General features: G+C 41.4%; 1 protein-coding gene across 5 annotated transcripts in view; it reads left to right on the top strand.

Annotated features, from left to right (window-relative positions):
* The window catches only part of sema3b (sema domain, immunoglobulin domain (Ig), short basic domain, secreted, (semaphorin) 3B), an 80,937-nt gene that overhangs the window by 47,338 nt on the left and 19,810 nt on the right, over positions 1-13,789 (top strand). For 3 of the 5 annotated variants that reach the window (XM_063885113.1, XM_063885104.1, XM_063885097.1), the window contains one exon: positions 11,737-12,315. In XM_063885113.1, coding sequence (XP_063741183.1) covers positions 12,138-12,315 — 178 coding nt within the window. In that variant the 5' untranslated portion in view covers positions 11,737-12,137. Of the gene's footprint in view, positions 1-4,820; positions 5,610-9,767; positions 9,878-11,736; positions 12,316-13,789 lie in introns of those variants that run through there. The other 2 variants (XM_063885120.1, XM_063885127.1) reach the window with 2 other exon arrangements.

The raw sequence follows: 13,789 nt of genomic DNA on the forward strand, positions 1-13,789 counted from the left end.
GGAAGCATGGAGTCTTTAACAGAGCAAGTTTGGCCCTGGAGGAGGGACATCACTGATTAGCTGCAGTGAACACCAACATAGTTGTGTATGTGGTCCTTGTTAAATAATTTCTTGACAACATCCTGATTCATAATACGCACTTAGAGGAAAGGATCCAGTATTAAAAGTGAAAAGGTTTGCTTTGGTCCATGAGTCAAACAAACACAGGACTTTCCTCAAGAGGAACACCGCTCGTGTCCAGTTTGAAATGAACAGTTTGACCTAAAAGTCACCGTTTGAAAAAGTTAACCACGTTACAACATTATCCTTGACCTTTTCACAACATTAGCCAGCCACAAAGCTTCTCTGCCAAGAAATTATGTACAAGGCTTTCTCTTGCTCCATTAAATTATTACATTTAGTTTGGCTGACGCTTTTATCCAAACCGACTTAAAAACATAGCGAATCAAACTCTTTTTTTTTCATTCTTTTTTTTTTGGAAATCATTTAATTGCCAAGATACAATTGAAAAAGATGCGTTTTCAGTTTACGACGGAAGATATGGAGAGTTTCTGCTTTCCTGAAGTCAATGGGGAGCTCATTCTACCATTTAGGATCCAGGATAGCAACCCGGTGTGTTTTTGAGGGGTACCTGGAACCAGTGTTCGAATTACTCCGTCGTTCCCTGGGTCCCACTCGAGATGGAGTTGCAAGCCGATGGGCTGACACACCGAGCATGATGGATTGTACGGTTTAACTAATTACATTACATTACAGTAAGCTTTGAGGCTTCCGCTGCAAATTCTGACAAAAATAAAATCAATTCACATTGTCAAAAGCCATTTTCAAATGCCTCTCCCAAAATCATGGATACTTGATTGTATCAATCAATCAATCAATCAATCAATCAATCAATCAATCAATCAATCAATCAATCAATCAATCAATCAATCAATCAATCAATCAATCTCTGTAGCACCAGCCTACTTGTCGTTCATACAATGAGAACCACATATTTGCTGTCTTACTCTTCAGAAGGAGTTAGCAACTCAAATTGAACACAGTTACAGTTATGTGCGGTCCTTCGCATTACAGTGCAAAGCACATGCTTGAGGCTGGAAAACTCGACATCCACACCAGAACACATCTTGAGATGTTAAAGTAACTATTCAAAGCCAATATTTTTGCTCATAGATTCCCTTCCAACAATAACACTCTGTTTCCAGCACTGTTAATAGGTCCAGTTTTCAAAGTGAATGGTATCATTAACTTCAATGAAGCATGGCCTCCTAACACAGAAACACTTGTATTTTCCTTTTATTTTTGGTGTTTTGTTCAAGGTTGCCTTCAAACATGATGAATTGCTACATTGATATTAATATAATAAGCCCTAGCAGTTGAAACACTTAATTGTAAATACTTGATTGACCTACTCTGGATTGGCCCCTTAGTGTAAGAAAGGGACTTCCAGTTTGACTAAATATTTCTAATTTGTACCAGAAGTAGAAGGTAGCTGAGATTTTTGCTGCTGCCATCGGGCAGTTAAGCTCAGGTTAGTGTAGCTGCTGAGTATTTAATAACAGTTCTTCTGGAAAAAAGGTTGCATATCATCTTGAATATTCATGCACTATAGAAGCATGTTTATAAAATGAACATTTCAAATGTATTTTTCAGTACTGTTTTAATCCAGCATGATCATGAAGTTGTGTTTTGGTGGTGCTGGTGTGTGATGTTGTTGTATATTATACATATTAGGCATTATATAACATGTGGTTGAGTTAATCATCTTATGAGACTAACGTTTCTTTGTTCTTATTTACATCGTGTACCAGTTCAAGACGTGACATTAACATTGACTCAAAATGAAGTAAATGACTTCATCACATGTTTTTTGAAGAACTCACATTAATACTAGAGTTTGAAGACTGTAAGTCGTAAAATAAGTACATAAATTAGTGTTGCCATGTGAGCATTCCTGCATGTTTATCACATGACAGAAAAAAATGACTTCATGAAAACAGTGAGTTTTGATCATGGGAATAAGCCCAATCCAATGCTTTGGTTTTAACAATAGGGGTAGAGCATATACATCTAAATGTAGTCAATACTGATGTAAATATAAAAATGATATCTTTGTCTCAAGCTTATCCTCACACCAAGGTCCAAAGGGTTACAGCCTCACATACAGCTTTCTTTTTTTCTTTTTTCTTTTTATCAAAACACTGTAGGACACTCAGAGATTTTAACCATTATCTTTTGTTTTCTGTTGTATGTATATTTCTGGAATACCTTCATTGAAAAGGACCACAGGGGGAGACTCCAACGTGGGAGACGCCAGCATGATTGTGGTCTAAAGATCATTTTGGTTCATTGGCTTGCAATAAAATAAAAATTCACTAAGACGCTATTAGGAAACCTGAGGCCTCATCTGTTTCAAAAGCACAGAGGCTTTAGCTGAGACAAAAGCCTTTGTCAGGATCACAGTGCTCACTCTGCAGTCTGTAGAGACATCAGACTGGTTTATGACAGACAGGTCAGCAGGGGGCGGGCAATGGGCTGAAAACATACAACACAATCTCACACACACACACACACATACTGCAGTAAACCCCCTAAAGTGAGACCGTTGACCTCTCTGTGTGTGGACTGTACCCTGGTAAGAGTGTGTGTGTGTGTGTGTGTGTGTGTGTGTGTGTGTGTGTGTGTGTGTGTGTGTGTGTGTGTGTGTGTGTGTGTGTGTGTGTGTGTGTGTGTGTAAGGGTTGCCAGGAACAGCGCCGCACCTGCCATTGGAATGACTAAAGGAGATGGGCATGTTTCTGTTTCTGTTTGGTTGGGTGCTGCAGTTTGTCGAGAGAAATATTCGATTTGATGATCAGACAGCAAGAATTGGACTTCTCATGTTGGCATGCCCTACGTCAAATACATTCAGTTACACCACAGTTACAGAGATAATATAAAATGAGGAATGTTAGCTTCATTTTGTTTGTCTAACAGTAATTCATGTTATCATAAGATGTGTTAGAAACAAAGGTTTCTGTCTTCCAAAAACTCTTTCATGTTACCTTAGAAGTAGGCAACATGATGTAGCATAAGTTATACCTAAGCTAACAAAAATGTGACAGATCTGTATATAATGCTCTCTCCCCAATAAGAGTGGGGGTTCAATTGTAAACATTCTCATGTTCTGCTATTTAGTCTATGCACACTGCAGGGTTGGGCACAAACCTTTGCTGTGAGTTTCTGTTCTATGGTTACTTCCTCTGCTAGCTTGCGGTGCTACATATAAGTGTCATCTAATTGGTAATGTGTCTAAAGGTCGGCAGTAAATGAGATCAAGTTTTAATAATACGAACGTCACGCTCCCACTTAGTCGAGCGGCAACGGTCCGTCCATAGGAACAGAACGGCAACATCAGCACAGAGCCGTTTGAACGCTTGTCATGTAAATACAGCTAAGGTGTACATTTTGGTCACAGTAGGGCAAGGACGGAGATCATTTTATCTATAAACTCAAATCTGTTTATGTTCTGCTCATTGTTCTCAGAAAAGTACCAAGCACACCGGTAGACGACAGAGGATTATGCCGCAGGAGTTGTTTAACAAGTTGAATGGATGCTTTGATTCATTTCTCCATCATGAAAACTTTTCATCAAAGGAATACATTGTAGTTATTTTTTTTTAGGCTAACCATTCCACGTGTCCTTTTTAAAACCAGAAAGCAAAGACTTTTGCCTGAAAATATCCCTTTACCAACCATGTACATTTTTAGAGGTAAAAACTCAAACTCAACCTAATCTTTCGCCTGGCACTTAAATGGATAACCCTGTCACAAACTTTAACTTTTTTCTTACTTTCTGTGCTTTTCATTTATTGGTGTGTTCAAAGACTTGCTGTCATGAATAGGTGACCCATTCTTCAACTTGAAGAGGATGATGTAACCCCTCATATGTTATAAATGTGTGCCAATTACCCTCTTACTGTATTTACAGTAGCTTATCAGCCTACACACTGTCCACACCAGCATTCAGTCGTTTTCCTGTGTCTAGTAAAATTTCTCTCTCTCTGAGATCTTTATCCAAACTACTGTCTTATCACAATACATCAATATACTGCAAATCAGTGTTTAAGTCTTCTGAGTAAAGTCCTGAGTCAGAGCAAGATCCAAGGGAAGTTTCGATTCAAGTCACGTCTCAGATCAGTTACATCCAAGGGTCTGGCTTAATGTTTGTGATTTAAGACTACACATTGCAACCACAGTGATCCACAGAATTCATCAGAGGTCACGATGTGCAAGATGGGTCCAATAAAATGTGTTTGCAATCTTTGTCAGTCTGTGCAATATCAATTTTGGATGATGCCAGATTGTACTTAATACTAGTACTGAAAATCCAGAGAATCGGTTGTTTGGTGGCAGATATTTCCCAGTCCAGTGCCATCTCGCAGTTTCTCAAAGTGTGATCTAAGATCGACAACAGAAGATTACACAACGTTCTCTCACAGTTATCAATTTTGATCAGGGAAGGACCTAAAAGAAACAGTAAATACAGGCCTTTCAGACTAACTTGAGTCCAGGTCACAAGTCTGTGGATTGCTGCTTTTAGGTTTTCTAGTCTTGTTTGAAGTTATAACAGTCACTGATCACTCTGAGGAAGAGTGAGAGATAAAAAGTGTCATACAGGTACCAATGCAAATGTATACAGTGGCACACACACATTGAGAACGCAGCATGTCCCTGCCCCTTTCCACTCCCCTCCTCTCACCTCCTCTGCAACCCCTCCCTCCCTCTCTTGCTCTCTCCCTTCTTGAATTAAGTCCATTATTCCTGCCTGCTCTCCCTCTGAGCACTTCTACTCCGCTCAGTTCCTGTGAAAACTCTTTGAATGTGTGTGTGTGAACTCCTTGCGTGTGTGTGTTAAGAAGAGTTTTATGTGTGTGCATAGGGGTTGTGTGTTTTTGTAAGTGGAGCTGGAGTGCAGCCGTTCATTAGTGGAGCTGACTGCAGACAGGGGAATACTCAGATCTCACTGCGTTGCTTTTTAACTCACACACCGGCTGCTTTCTGGACTCTTTTTAAGACTCACTGGACTATTCACACCGAAGTGGGACTTTGCCACTGCTCGTTCTGCCCTCCAGGCACCATTCCCATCATTCTCATCCCTGGAATTACTGACAGGTTTTTTTCTTTTTCTTCACTGCTTTCTGAAAATCATTTAAAGCAAGTTTTGGATTATTTTCTAAATAGAAATTCTGCTTTCTGTCTCTACTTTTTGGATTCATCTTTTGAGATTCAGCTCCACTTTTCTGTGCTTTCTTATTGAATATATACATGCTAAAGTCTGAGAATGGGTGCCTTGCAAGCACATAACAAGAACTCAGTGAGTGCATTTAGGTGTTAATAACGTGCACTTTATGTACTGGGAGTGAATAATAAAGAGGCTCATAGGGACATGTGAGTTTTATTTTTATTGCAACAGATAGGCTATGAGAGGTAAAACAGGGAAAAGCTGTTCAGTAACTATGGAACTGGTCAGTGCTGTCGGAGGCATCTTGGGCTCAGGTGGACGCTGATCCCAACTTGGAATGTTCTGAACTCCAGTGGAATTTAGTTCCCCTGGATACGGATGGACAGGTGAGTTCATTTAAAGTGCGGTCACCGCTTACATCCCTACAAGTTATATTTATGATGATGATGTGGCACAAGAAAGGATTTGGGGTTTTGGGGATCAATTATAAATTACAGAATTTTGTCAATGTCTATCTCAAAAACATTAACTCCAAAATAACTTCTGCTCCAGAAAGGAAATCTTGATAAAAACAACTCCTGTTTATGTTTTGCTCAGCATCCTTCGCTTGAGACTTGATCTTGTGCAGCAGTGCCTAAGCCTTTTTAGAAAGCCAAGTATCTTTTTACAAATCACGCTGATCACATGTGGGCTTCTTCAGAAATCGGCTCTGTTTCATGGAGTAGAGTGAGTTGTCCTCCCTAGGAGAGCTGTTTGGAGCTCCAGTCAGCAGACCAGAGGCAGCTCTGTAAGGTCCTGACTTACTGCTGCTCCACAGCCAAATGGACGGCTACCAGCGACCAGCAGGCTGCCCTCGCCTTAGCTTCTACTTAATGTCTTAATTTCTTCAGAAGTTGTTATACCAGAGGACAGGTTTAATCCTGTAAGTAAGGATAGTACTTCTCCAAAGGCATTTTTTAATAAAAAATCCATTAAAGATATCAATCACAAATAGCAGGTGAGATGTGGCTGGTTGCACAGGGTTGCATTTTGGACATCAGTCAATCAGGTTTAGTTAACTTTGCTTTTTCCCATTCACACTTTGACAAGTAAGAACAATTTAGCCAAACTGAACAAACACTAGCCACGGGTTCACCGGCTGGGAAACTTTCCATTAATGATGTTGGGCCAGATGGCTCGGTACCAGCGACCAGCAGAGTGCTGTAGCCTCCCCGGCTCCTTCATTCACTCTGTTTCTTTCAGAACAACTAAGTCTCTAGCCCCGGATTGTCTTGCTTTCTCACTTTGTCATTTCAACTTAAATCCCATAAAGACTGGTAGTCACTTTTGGCTTGTAGCTGCTGCTGTGTGTGTGTGTGTGTGTGTGTGTGTGTGTGTGTGTGTGTGTGTGTGTGTGTGTGTGTGTGTGTGTGTGTGTGTGTGTGTGTGTGTGTGTGTGTGTGTGTGTGTGTGAATCTGCCATTTAACCTGGAGCCAGCTTTGTCCCAAGGCTCTCCACTGAAAACAATACTGTACGTCTAATGCACAATTCACATCACACTGTTTCTAAAGTGTTTCTCTAATGAGCTTTTTACTTGTTGTGTGCCTGCAAATCATTGTAAAGCCTTCTCTTAACTTATCTTTCACCTTCACTCTTAGCCCTGACTTCCAAAATGAATAATATTTATGGACCACTTAAAAACACCCACGACAGTATTATCCTGTAAACCCAAAATGCTGTAGCTGCAGTCATTGTAATAGTCCTCCTTTTTGCATGCTTCCTGCACTCCGCATCTGCTCCCTCTAGAGATTGTTTGTGAAGGTCTGAGGCGTGTTGACATGCAGCTATACATCACCTGCTTTCCCTCTCTTGCATCTCTCTTTAGATGTAAGGCTTTGTGCTTTTGTGAGTGCTTTTCTGGGAATGAAGCAATCTGACCCGCAAGATGAGCAGATTTTTATCTGAGCTGAATCAAAACACCATAAAGCTTTAAATGGTACAACTGCAGAGGAATTTTATTTAACAGCCAAAGTGAAAATATTGTGAGTTTAGGATCCAACTTTTCACATGCTTGCTACTTTTGTGCTAAAGTACTTGTGAAGACACTGACTTATATTCAGTCCCTGAATGCTTTCCCCAAACCTAACCATCACAATCACATGCTGAACAACCACCCTTTCTTTAGTCTTTTTTTCCAACCTCAACTCTTAAAACCAATTCCTAACACTAAGATACATGGCTAACCTCGTGTGGTTCCAAAAAAAATGTACCCAGATGGGATAGGGTTAGTCTTGACATTGTGATGAGTACGAAGCATGCACGCACATACCAATACTCCTCTGTGTTCTGATATGCTTTATATTATGAGCAATTTTTATGGTAGAGGCATTAAAATGCCAGAATGAAAAGAGTTGGTGGCGTGAAACCTGTGCATGCAATTCCAATGTTTTTTCAGACGTGTTTTGTCAGCATTGAAATAACACAGTTGAATGGCACTTGTAGCACAAGCTATTTTAAGGGTAGGTGGATTCTCTCACGCGGCGGCCATGATCAGCCTATCAGGATTGGCATAATTAGATCCCCCATCCGCATCCCATAGTTTGACATTGAAACGAATGCTGTGAATGAGAACTTACGTATGCATGTCAATTAAGACGTCTGGTTTAGTTTACAAAGAACATGTACAGCGGTATTGTACTTCTGGGGCAAGTCCGGTTTTTGTTTACTACATCACCTGTCTTCAACTTTTCATATGGGTTGTATTTGTTACGTTTTTTTTTACATCTAAGTTTCACACATAACGTAAAAGATACCACGAGTACTCAGATCATCAGGGCCAATTCATTTTCCTGAGGTGAATTGGATTTTGTATTCCTGCATTTTTCAACAATTTGCTTAATGTCCCTCCCTCTCTCTCGCCTATCACATTCACTGGTGCAAAAAGCCACCAGTAACCTGCTGTCACTTTGCTTTGTTAAGCTGCAAGCCCTCCCTCCGCCTCACCCACTCCACCTCATTCTTCCTCTTCTTTCCTCCATCCATCCATCTATCCCTCCTTGCTTTAATTTCTCCGTCGCAGGAAGGCTTAGACTTGTTGGTCACAAGCCAGGGAAACTCTTTTCTCCCTGCAGGCGAAACAATTGGCTCCTTTCTCTCCATCAACTCACGCCTCCCTTATTTTCTCCTCCATTCTTCCCTCCCTCCTTCATATTCTTATTTTCCGTGGAACTGGGCTTTCCTTTCTCCTTCCTGTCTCAACCCCTGCGCTTCCTCCTTTCCACCTCCTTCACTATCCTTTTCCTACTGCTCCATTTATACTGTAGTTTGTCCCCCAACTTCTTCCTCATCTCCCACTTTCCTCTCTTCATCTTTTTTCTAACCTATGACTTGTTATTTCTCCCCTTCTTCTTTTCTCTACTGTCTCACCTCCCCACCCATGATACCTCATCCTCCTACTTGTCTTTTTCTCTCACTATTTCAATTTACCTTTCCTCCTTTTTCTCCCAAGTGCCCTTCATATCCCTACTCCCCCTCCAATCATGCATAATATCTATCTTGCTCTACCTTTAATAGTCAATCATGGTTTTCTCATCGCATTTCTGTTTGTCCATTTCTATCAGAACTTCTATGTCTCTCCCATCTCCTCTCCTCTAACCTGTGGTAGTGGAGGGCTACAGGTTAAACTGCTGATATCCATTCATTCATTATAGTGTGCTGTACTGTAGGATTGCACTCTAACCTCCCTTTCAAAAGCACGTCTCACCCTGGAGGCGCGCTGCTTTGTCTTCTTGTGTCTATTTAGGCTGGTTTTTGACAGGATGGCTTGCCTCCCCCACCTCCACCCCCTCTTAAGAATTTCTCTCTGTCTTTCTCTTTATTTTTAATCCACTCCCCCTTGGCAAGCCGCTCCTCCATGTCTATTGAAGCTGCACTGAATGCAAGTGTCAGCGGGCCCAATGGCTTTTTTTATTAAGATGCATTATGGAGCATGCAAGGAGTGTGTGTATATTCGTGAGTGTGTGTTTGTAGGGGTGAGTGCTGAGTTACTAGATGAGTATATAAGCACATTTGCCAATAAATGCGAGTGTGCTCGCTCAGGGCTCTGGGATGGGACGATGATGTGCAATAAGGAACAATAAAGCTCTCCTCAACTCATGATGGAAGATTCGGAAGACATACAAACCCATGCTGAGACGCACACACAGCTCTGGGAGACTCAGAGGAACAATGGGACCGGCCGTTTCTTTTATAGCAGCCGACAGGATTGTAGGGCTTCACTGCTGCCCCCTGTCACTCCCAGGGACTGTGACGTAGATTGTGCGGTAGTGTGTGTGTGTGTGTGTGTGTGTGTGTGTGTGTGTGTGTGTTTGTGTTTAATTTTCACTGGAGCTGACAAGTCCGCTGACGTCCTACTCCTTGAAATACTGCAGTGTTTTTTCAGCCCAGAACAGAATGTGGGACACACACATGAACAACCTTAAGGCTATTTATTCGGCCTCAGACCCCCCCCACACACAGACACACACACATTTATTAATCAATTTCACACTCATAATCACACAATAGCCAACTCATTTTGCAGTTTAGAACTATAAAAGTGTCCCATGATAATTCACACTTCACAACACCTTTTAGTGCTCTTCTGAAACAGGGAGTTCTTGCAGGAGATGGCAGGTAGTGTGCTGTTCGGAACTTTATGTGCGCTTTTGTCCATTCACATTTGTGTGTGGGGGTGTGTGTGTTAACATACTGCAGGGTATGTGGGAGTTTATGTCCATGTTCAGCTCTGTCCTGTTGTGTTGTGGCCTGGGAGCCGTGAGTTTATGAGAGCTCTCCTGTCTCCACGCCTCAATAGCTCCATTATTCATAAAACACTGAGCCAACAGCCTCGACGGGTCTGTCTCTGTGTGCATTTGTGTGTATTTGTGTATGTGTGTGTGTGTGTGTGTGTGTGTGTGTGTGTGTGTGTGTGTATGTAAGTTCTGTGTGTACAAAGTCATGTTGTATATTTCAGTATGCACATGTTTGCTTGAAAGCGATAAATGAGTGTAACATTTTAAATTAATGCACATAATAATAAAAAAACAAGACAATCTCCAAAAAAAAACAGTAAGATAAATAACAAAAAAACATTTATTTTATTGACCCATCTAACGACTTGCTTTAATTGTAAAACTTCTCAATCTGCTTTGAACTCCCATATAGGAAGTATCCTAGAGGCCGTCAACATTACCAGCTGAGTTGAAATAATAGCAGCTGTGTGTTGGCTGGTTCTATCACCAGAAGTCAAAATGCAATTTATGGGTCTTACCATATATGACTGCAAGATGTGGATATCCTCTGGGCTTGCAGATGGGACAATTTCGTCCATATTGTCTCCGTTAAACACTTTGAACTGTGAGTTTAGCAGTCAGTCAGTGAGACACATCTAGTTTGAATAACATTGATAAAGGTAATTGTTCGTGAAAGCAAAAAGTGCCAACTGTGAGGTGTGATATAATAAAGGAGACTGTTTCTACTGAAAGGCTTTATTGTTTTACGACCGACCACAGAGTCCAAAGTACTGAAAGAGAGGCGTGTGTGAGTGTGTGTCTGTGCCGTGCTTGCACGCTTTTAACTACACAACATTCATATACATGTAGGCTTACAAACCAGTGACCTCATTCCTGCCCCTGCTGTGGTAAAGTTGTGGTTTACAACAACACGCTCACAACCCAGGCACAAAGTTATTGGGGATTTTTCCGAAACAATAAGAGATCTGTCACTTTAAATTTGACTCCAGTTCTCTAGTAGCTTTATAGAGGTTCCTTTTATACTGACCATACACAGAAGCTGTGTGCACAGACTATAAAAATCTAAAAAGTTTAACATTTGGATAACTTGTAATGCCATTTGTATAGTACTGTGTAACTCAATATTTGCACCAAGTCTCTTTACAAAAGCAACCTTTTTTAGCTTTCACAAGTGACTTTCTGTTGTGCACCAATGCTCTCATACATCCATTCATACATCCATCCACGTCACTGTCGCTTCACTAGCAATGAAGAGATCTCATCTGGTGACACCGTCTGCCAGTGTGGAGGCAGAGAGAGAGAGACAGAGGGATGCCACTTTGAGTTGGCAGTTCAACAGACATGGGGAGATTATGCTTGGCTTGGCTGTCGGCATGGCATATCTCTATCACACACACACATCATCATGGTCAGTGTGTGTGTTTTGGAGCTGTCCCCGAGTCTTTCTGTAATGTGAAGAGATTATAGTGTTGTTGCCATAATGTAGGCTGGCATTAACACCGCCTGGCAGGGGCATCAATCTGACTAAATATACTTCAGACGCCAGTGCTGTTTTTGTGTGTGTGTGTGTGTGTGTGTGTGTGTGTGTGTGTGTGTGTGTGTGTGTGTGTGTGTGTGTGTGTGTGTGTGTGTGTGTGTGTGTGTATGTGTGTGTGTGTGCAAGGGCCTCCTCTGGCACATGCAAACATATGCTAGTAGTGACCATTTCTAAATCCTGTCCCTTTCTGTCCCTATTTTTAGGTCTCTATTCCCATTTGTGACGTTTTTGTCCTGTCTTGGATGTGAGAGCTGAACTTGGTCGTCCTTCACCAAAGGAGTAGTGTTTCTTCAGAGACTCTTCAGAACCAAGGAGGGTGTTATAAAGATTACACTGAATATCAGTAACTTGAAAGCATCTACTTCAAAAGTAAACAACGAGAGGCAGAATCTGTTTTGGGCTTACAGAGTTTAGCTGATCCTGGATACACCAACGACTAAACCAAAACAAGTCAAAGGGATATGGTTCTGTTCTGCACCAGAACCAGACTCTAACAAAAGATAGTAAGGCAAATATTAAGTGGAAACTAGGCCAAAATCCAGCTGAAAGTCCCATCACAGACTTTAACTTTTGAAAGGAAATAGTTTGTTCTAAGCGTGCCAAGATGATGACCATGATGATGATGATGGCGGCCATGATGGTCACCTGCAGCTCTTTGTTCCTGCTGGGCCTGGCCGCCGCCCACGCTTCCTCCCCTCCCATAACCCGCACTTCCTCTTCATCTTCTACATCCTCCTCTTCTTCTTCCTCCTCCTCACCACGCATGAAGCTCTCCTACAAAGGTAAGGAGAACAACGTTTTTTTGCAGTGGAAAACCAGAGTTATGTGTTAAGAAGGCAAATTTGGCTTGTGTGCAGGGGAGTTTTTGTCTCTTCAGCTGCACAAAATGTGTACTTTATTCTGTGTACACACAGCCTCACACAGACACACACTTTCTCTGTTTCATGTGAGATTCCACCATATCCTTTTCAAAGTAAACAGTCCTGAACAGCAGCCAGCTGTAATTTGTGGTTCCTGGGATTCACAGCCACACACAAACAGATGTGCACACAAACACACAAATGCAGCTTAGTGGCAGGGTTTTGTGTTTCATCCCGAGTGTTGTAAGTTAGAAGAAGGCAGCTCAATGCCCAACACAACCACATAAACCAGGGATGTGTTCCATCATTGAAAGATGGCAATTACAGGCTGAACGAACTCACCGAGGCTGCGAGGCTCGCCGAAGGCCGTCTGCCCAGCTGAGATATGTGCTCCCTTTAATTTAGGATGAAGGCAACAAGAAGCTCGCTGGATCGAAAAACAGCAGAATATTTTAGTTTTAGCTGACACATCGAGGCCAGAAAGAAATCTTAATGACCTCATGACTCTCTGAAATCACTTTTGATTTATTTTAACCTGCATAGGAAGATCATCGCCAACAGCAGCAGTTAGTTTATTTATCTAGTGGAATAATTCATGTCTAGCTGATGAATTGGTGATGTATTTTGCAATAATCTAAATAGGCATGCTATTGTGATCATTAAACAATCGTTCATGTGGTTATTCAAGTCTCAGAATAACTAGTTACCCTTGCATGACAATGTAAGTTATTCAGTTGTCTTGATGCTCTTTCAAAAAAACAGAAGTAAATTAACATGCTGATAATGACCATGCCTGTTAATGCAATATTAATGACTTTAACATGTGTGAAAACCAACTAAATGTCCCTTTCAGTACCAGTATCTTTGTGCCCAAGGTTGTTATCATCAAATGACACACAATATTTTATCAGGGTGGAACTAAATAGTAACACATTTGTGGAAAATGGCATTTTAATAATAGCAGTAGACCTACAGCCCCTGATGTCATGCAGGCGGCTGTTGGGTGGCGTCTGAGGCTTAATAAAAGTTATAAATTGCCATTAGAACAATGGCAGACTAATAAAGCCATTTTAAAGTGAAAGCAGAAAGGGCCCTGATCTTGTTTTGTGAGCTCCTGGTTTAAGTGCAGGGCATCCCTTTATTTCTTCAGACTTCTCTTTTTCCACTGGCTTGGGTTAACTATAGCCTAAGTTTACAAATACAAGCAGAATTTTCCTGGGCAATGTTTCCCTAGAATTTTTTCTTGCCAGGTTGGAAAAGACACTCAATTTGATTCCATTGAGACTAATGCAGTGTCGTTACTGTCAGGAGTTTGTCCTGCCTGTTAACATGTCACTGGCCCTAGGACACAACCATGAAATGTAAAAAACCATGTTAAGCAGTTACCTTCTTGATC

This window comes from Eleginops maclovinus, chromosome 1 (assembly GCF_036324505.1).
Source record: "Eleginops maclovinus isolate JMC-PN-2008 ecotype Puerto Natales chromosome 1, JC_Emac_rtc_rv5, whole genome shotgun sequence".
NCBI classification, from domain to species: Eukaryota; Metazoa; Chordata; class Actinopteri; order Perciformes; family Eleginopidae; genus Eleginops; species Eleginops maclovinus.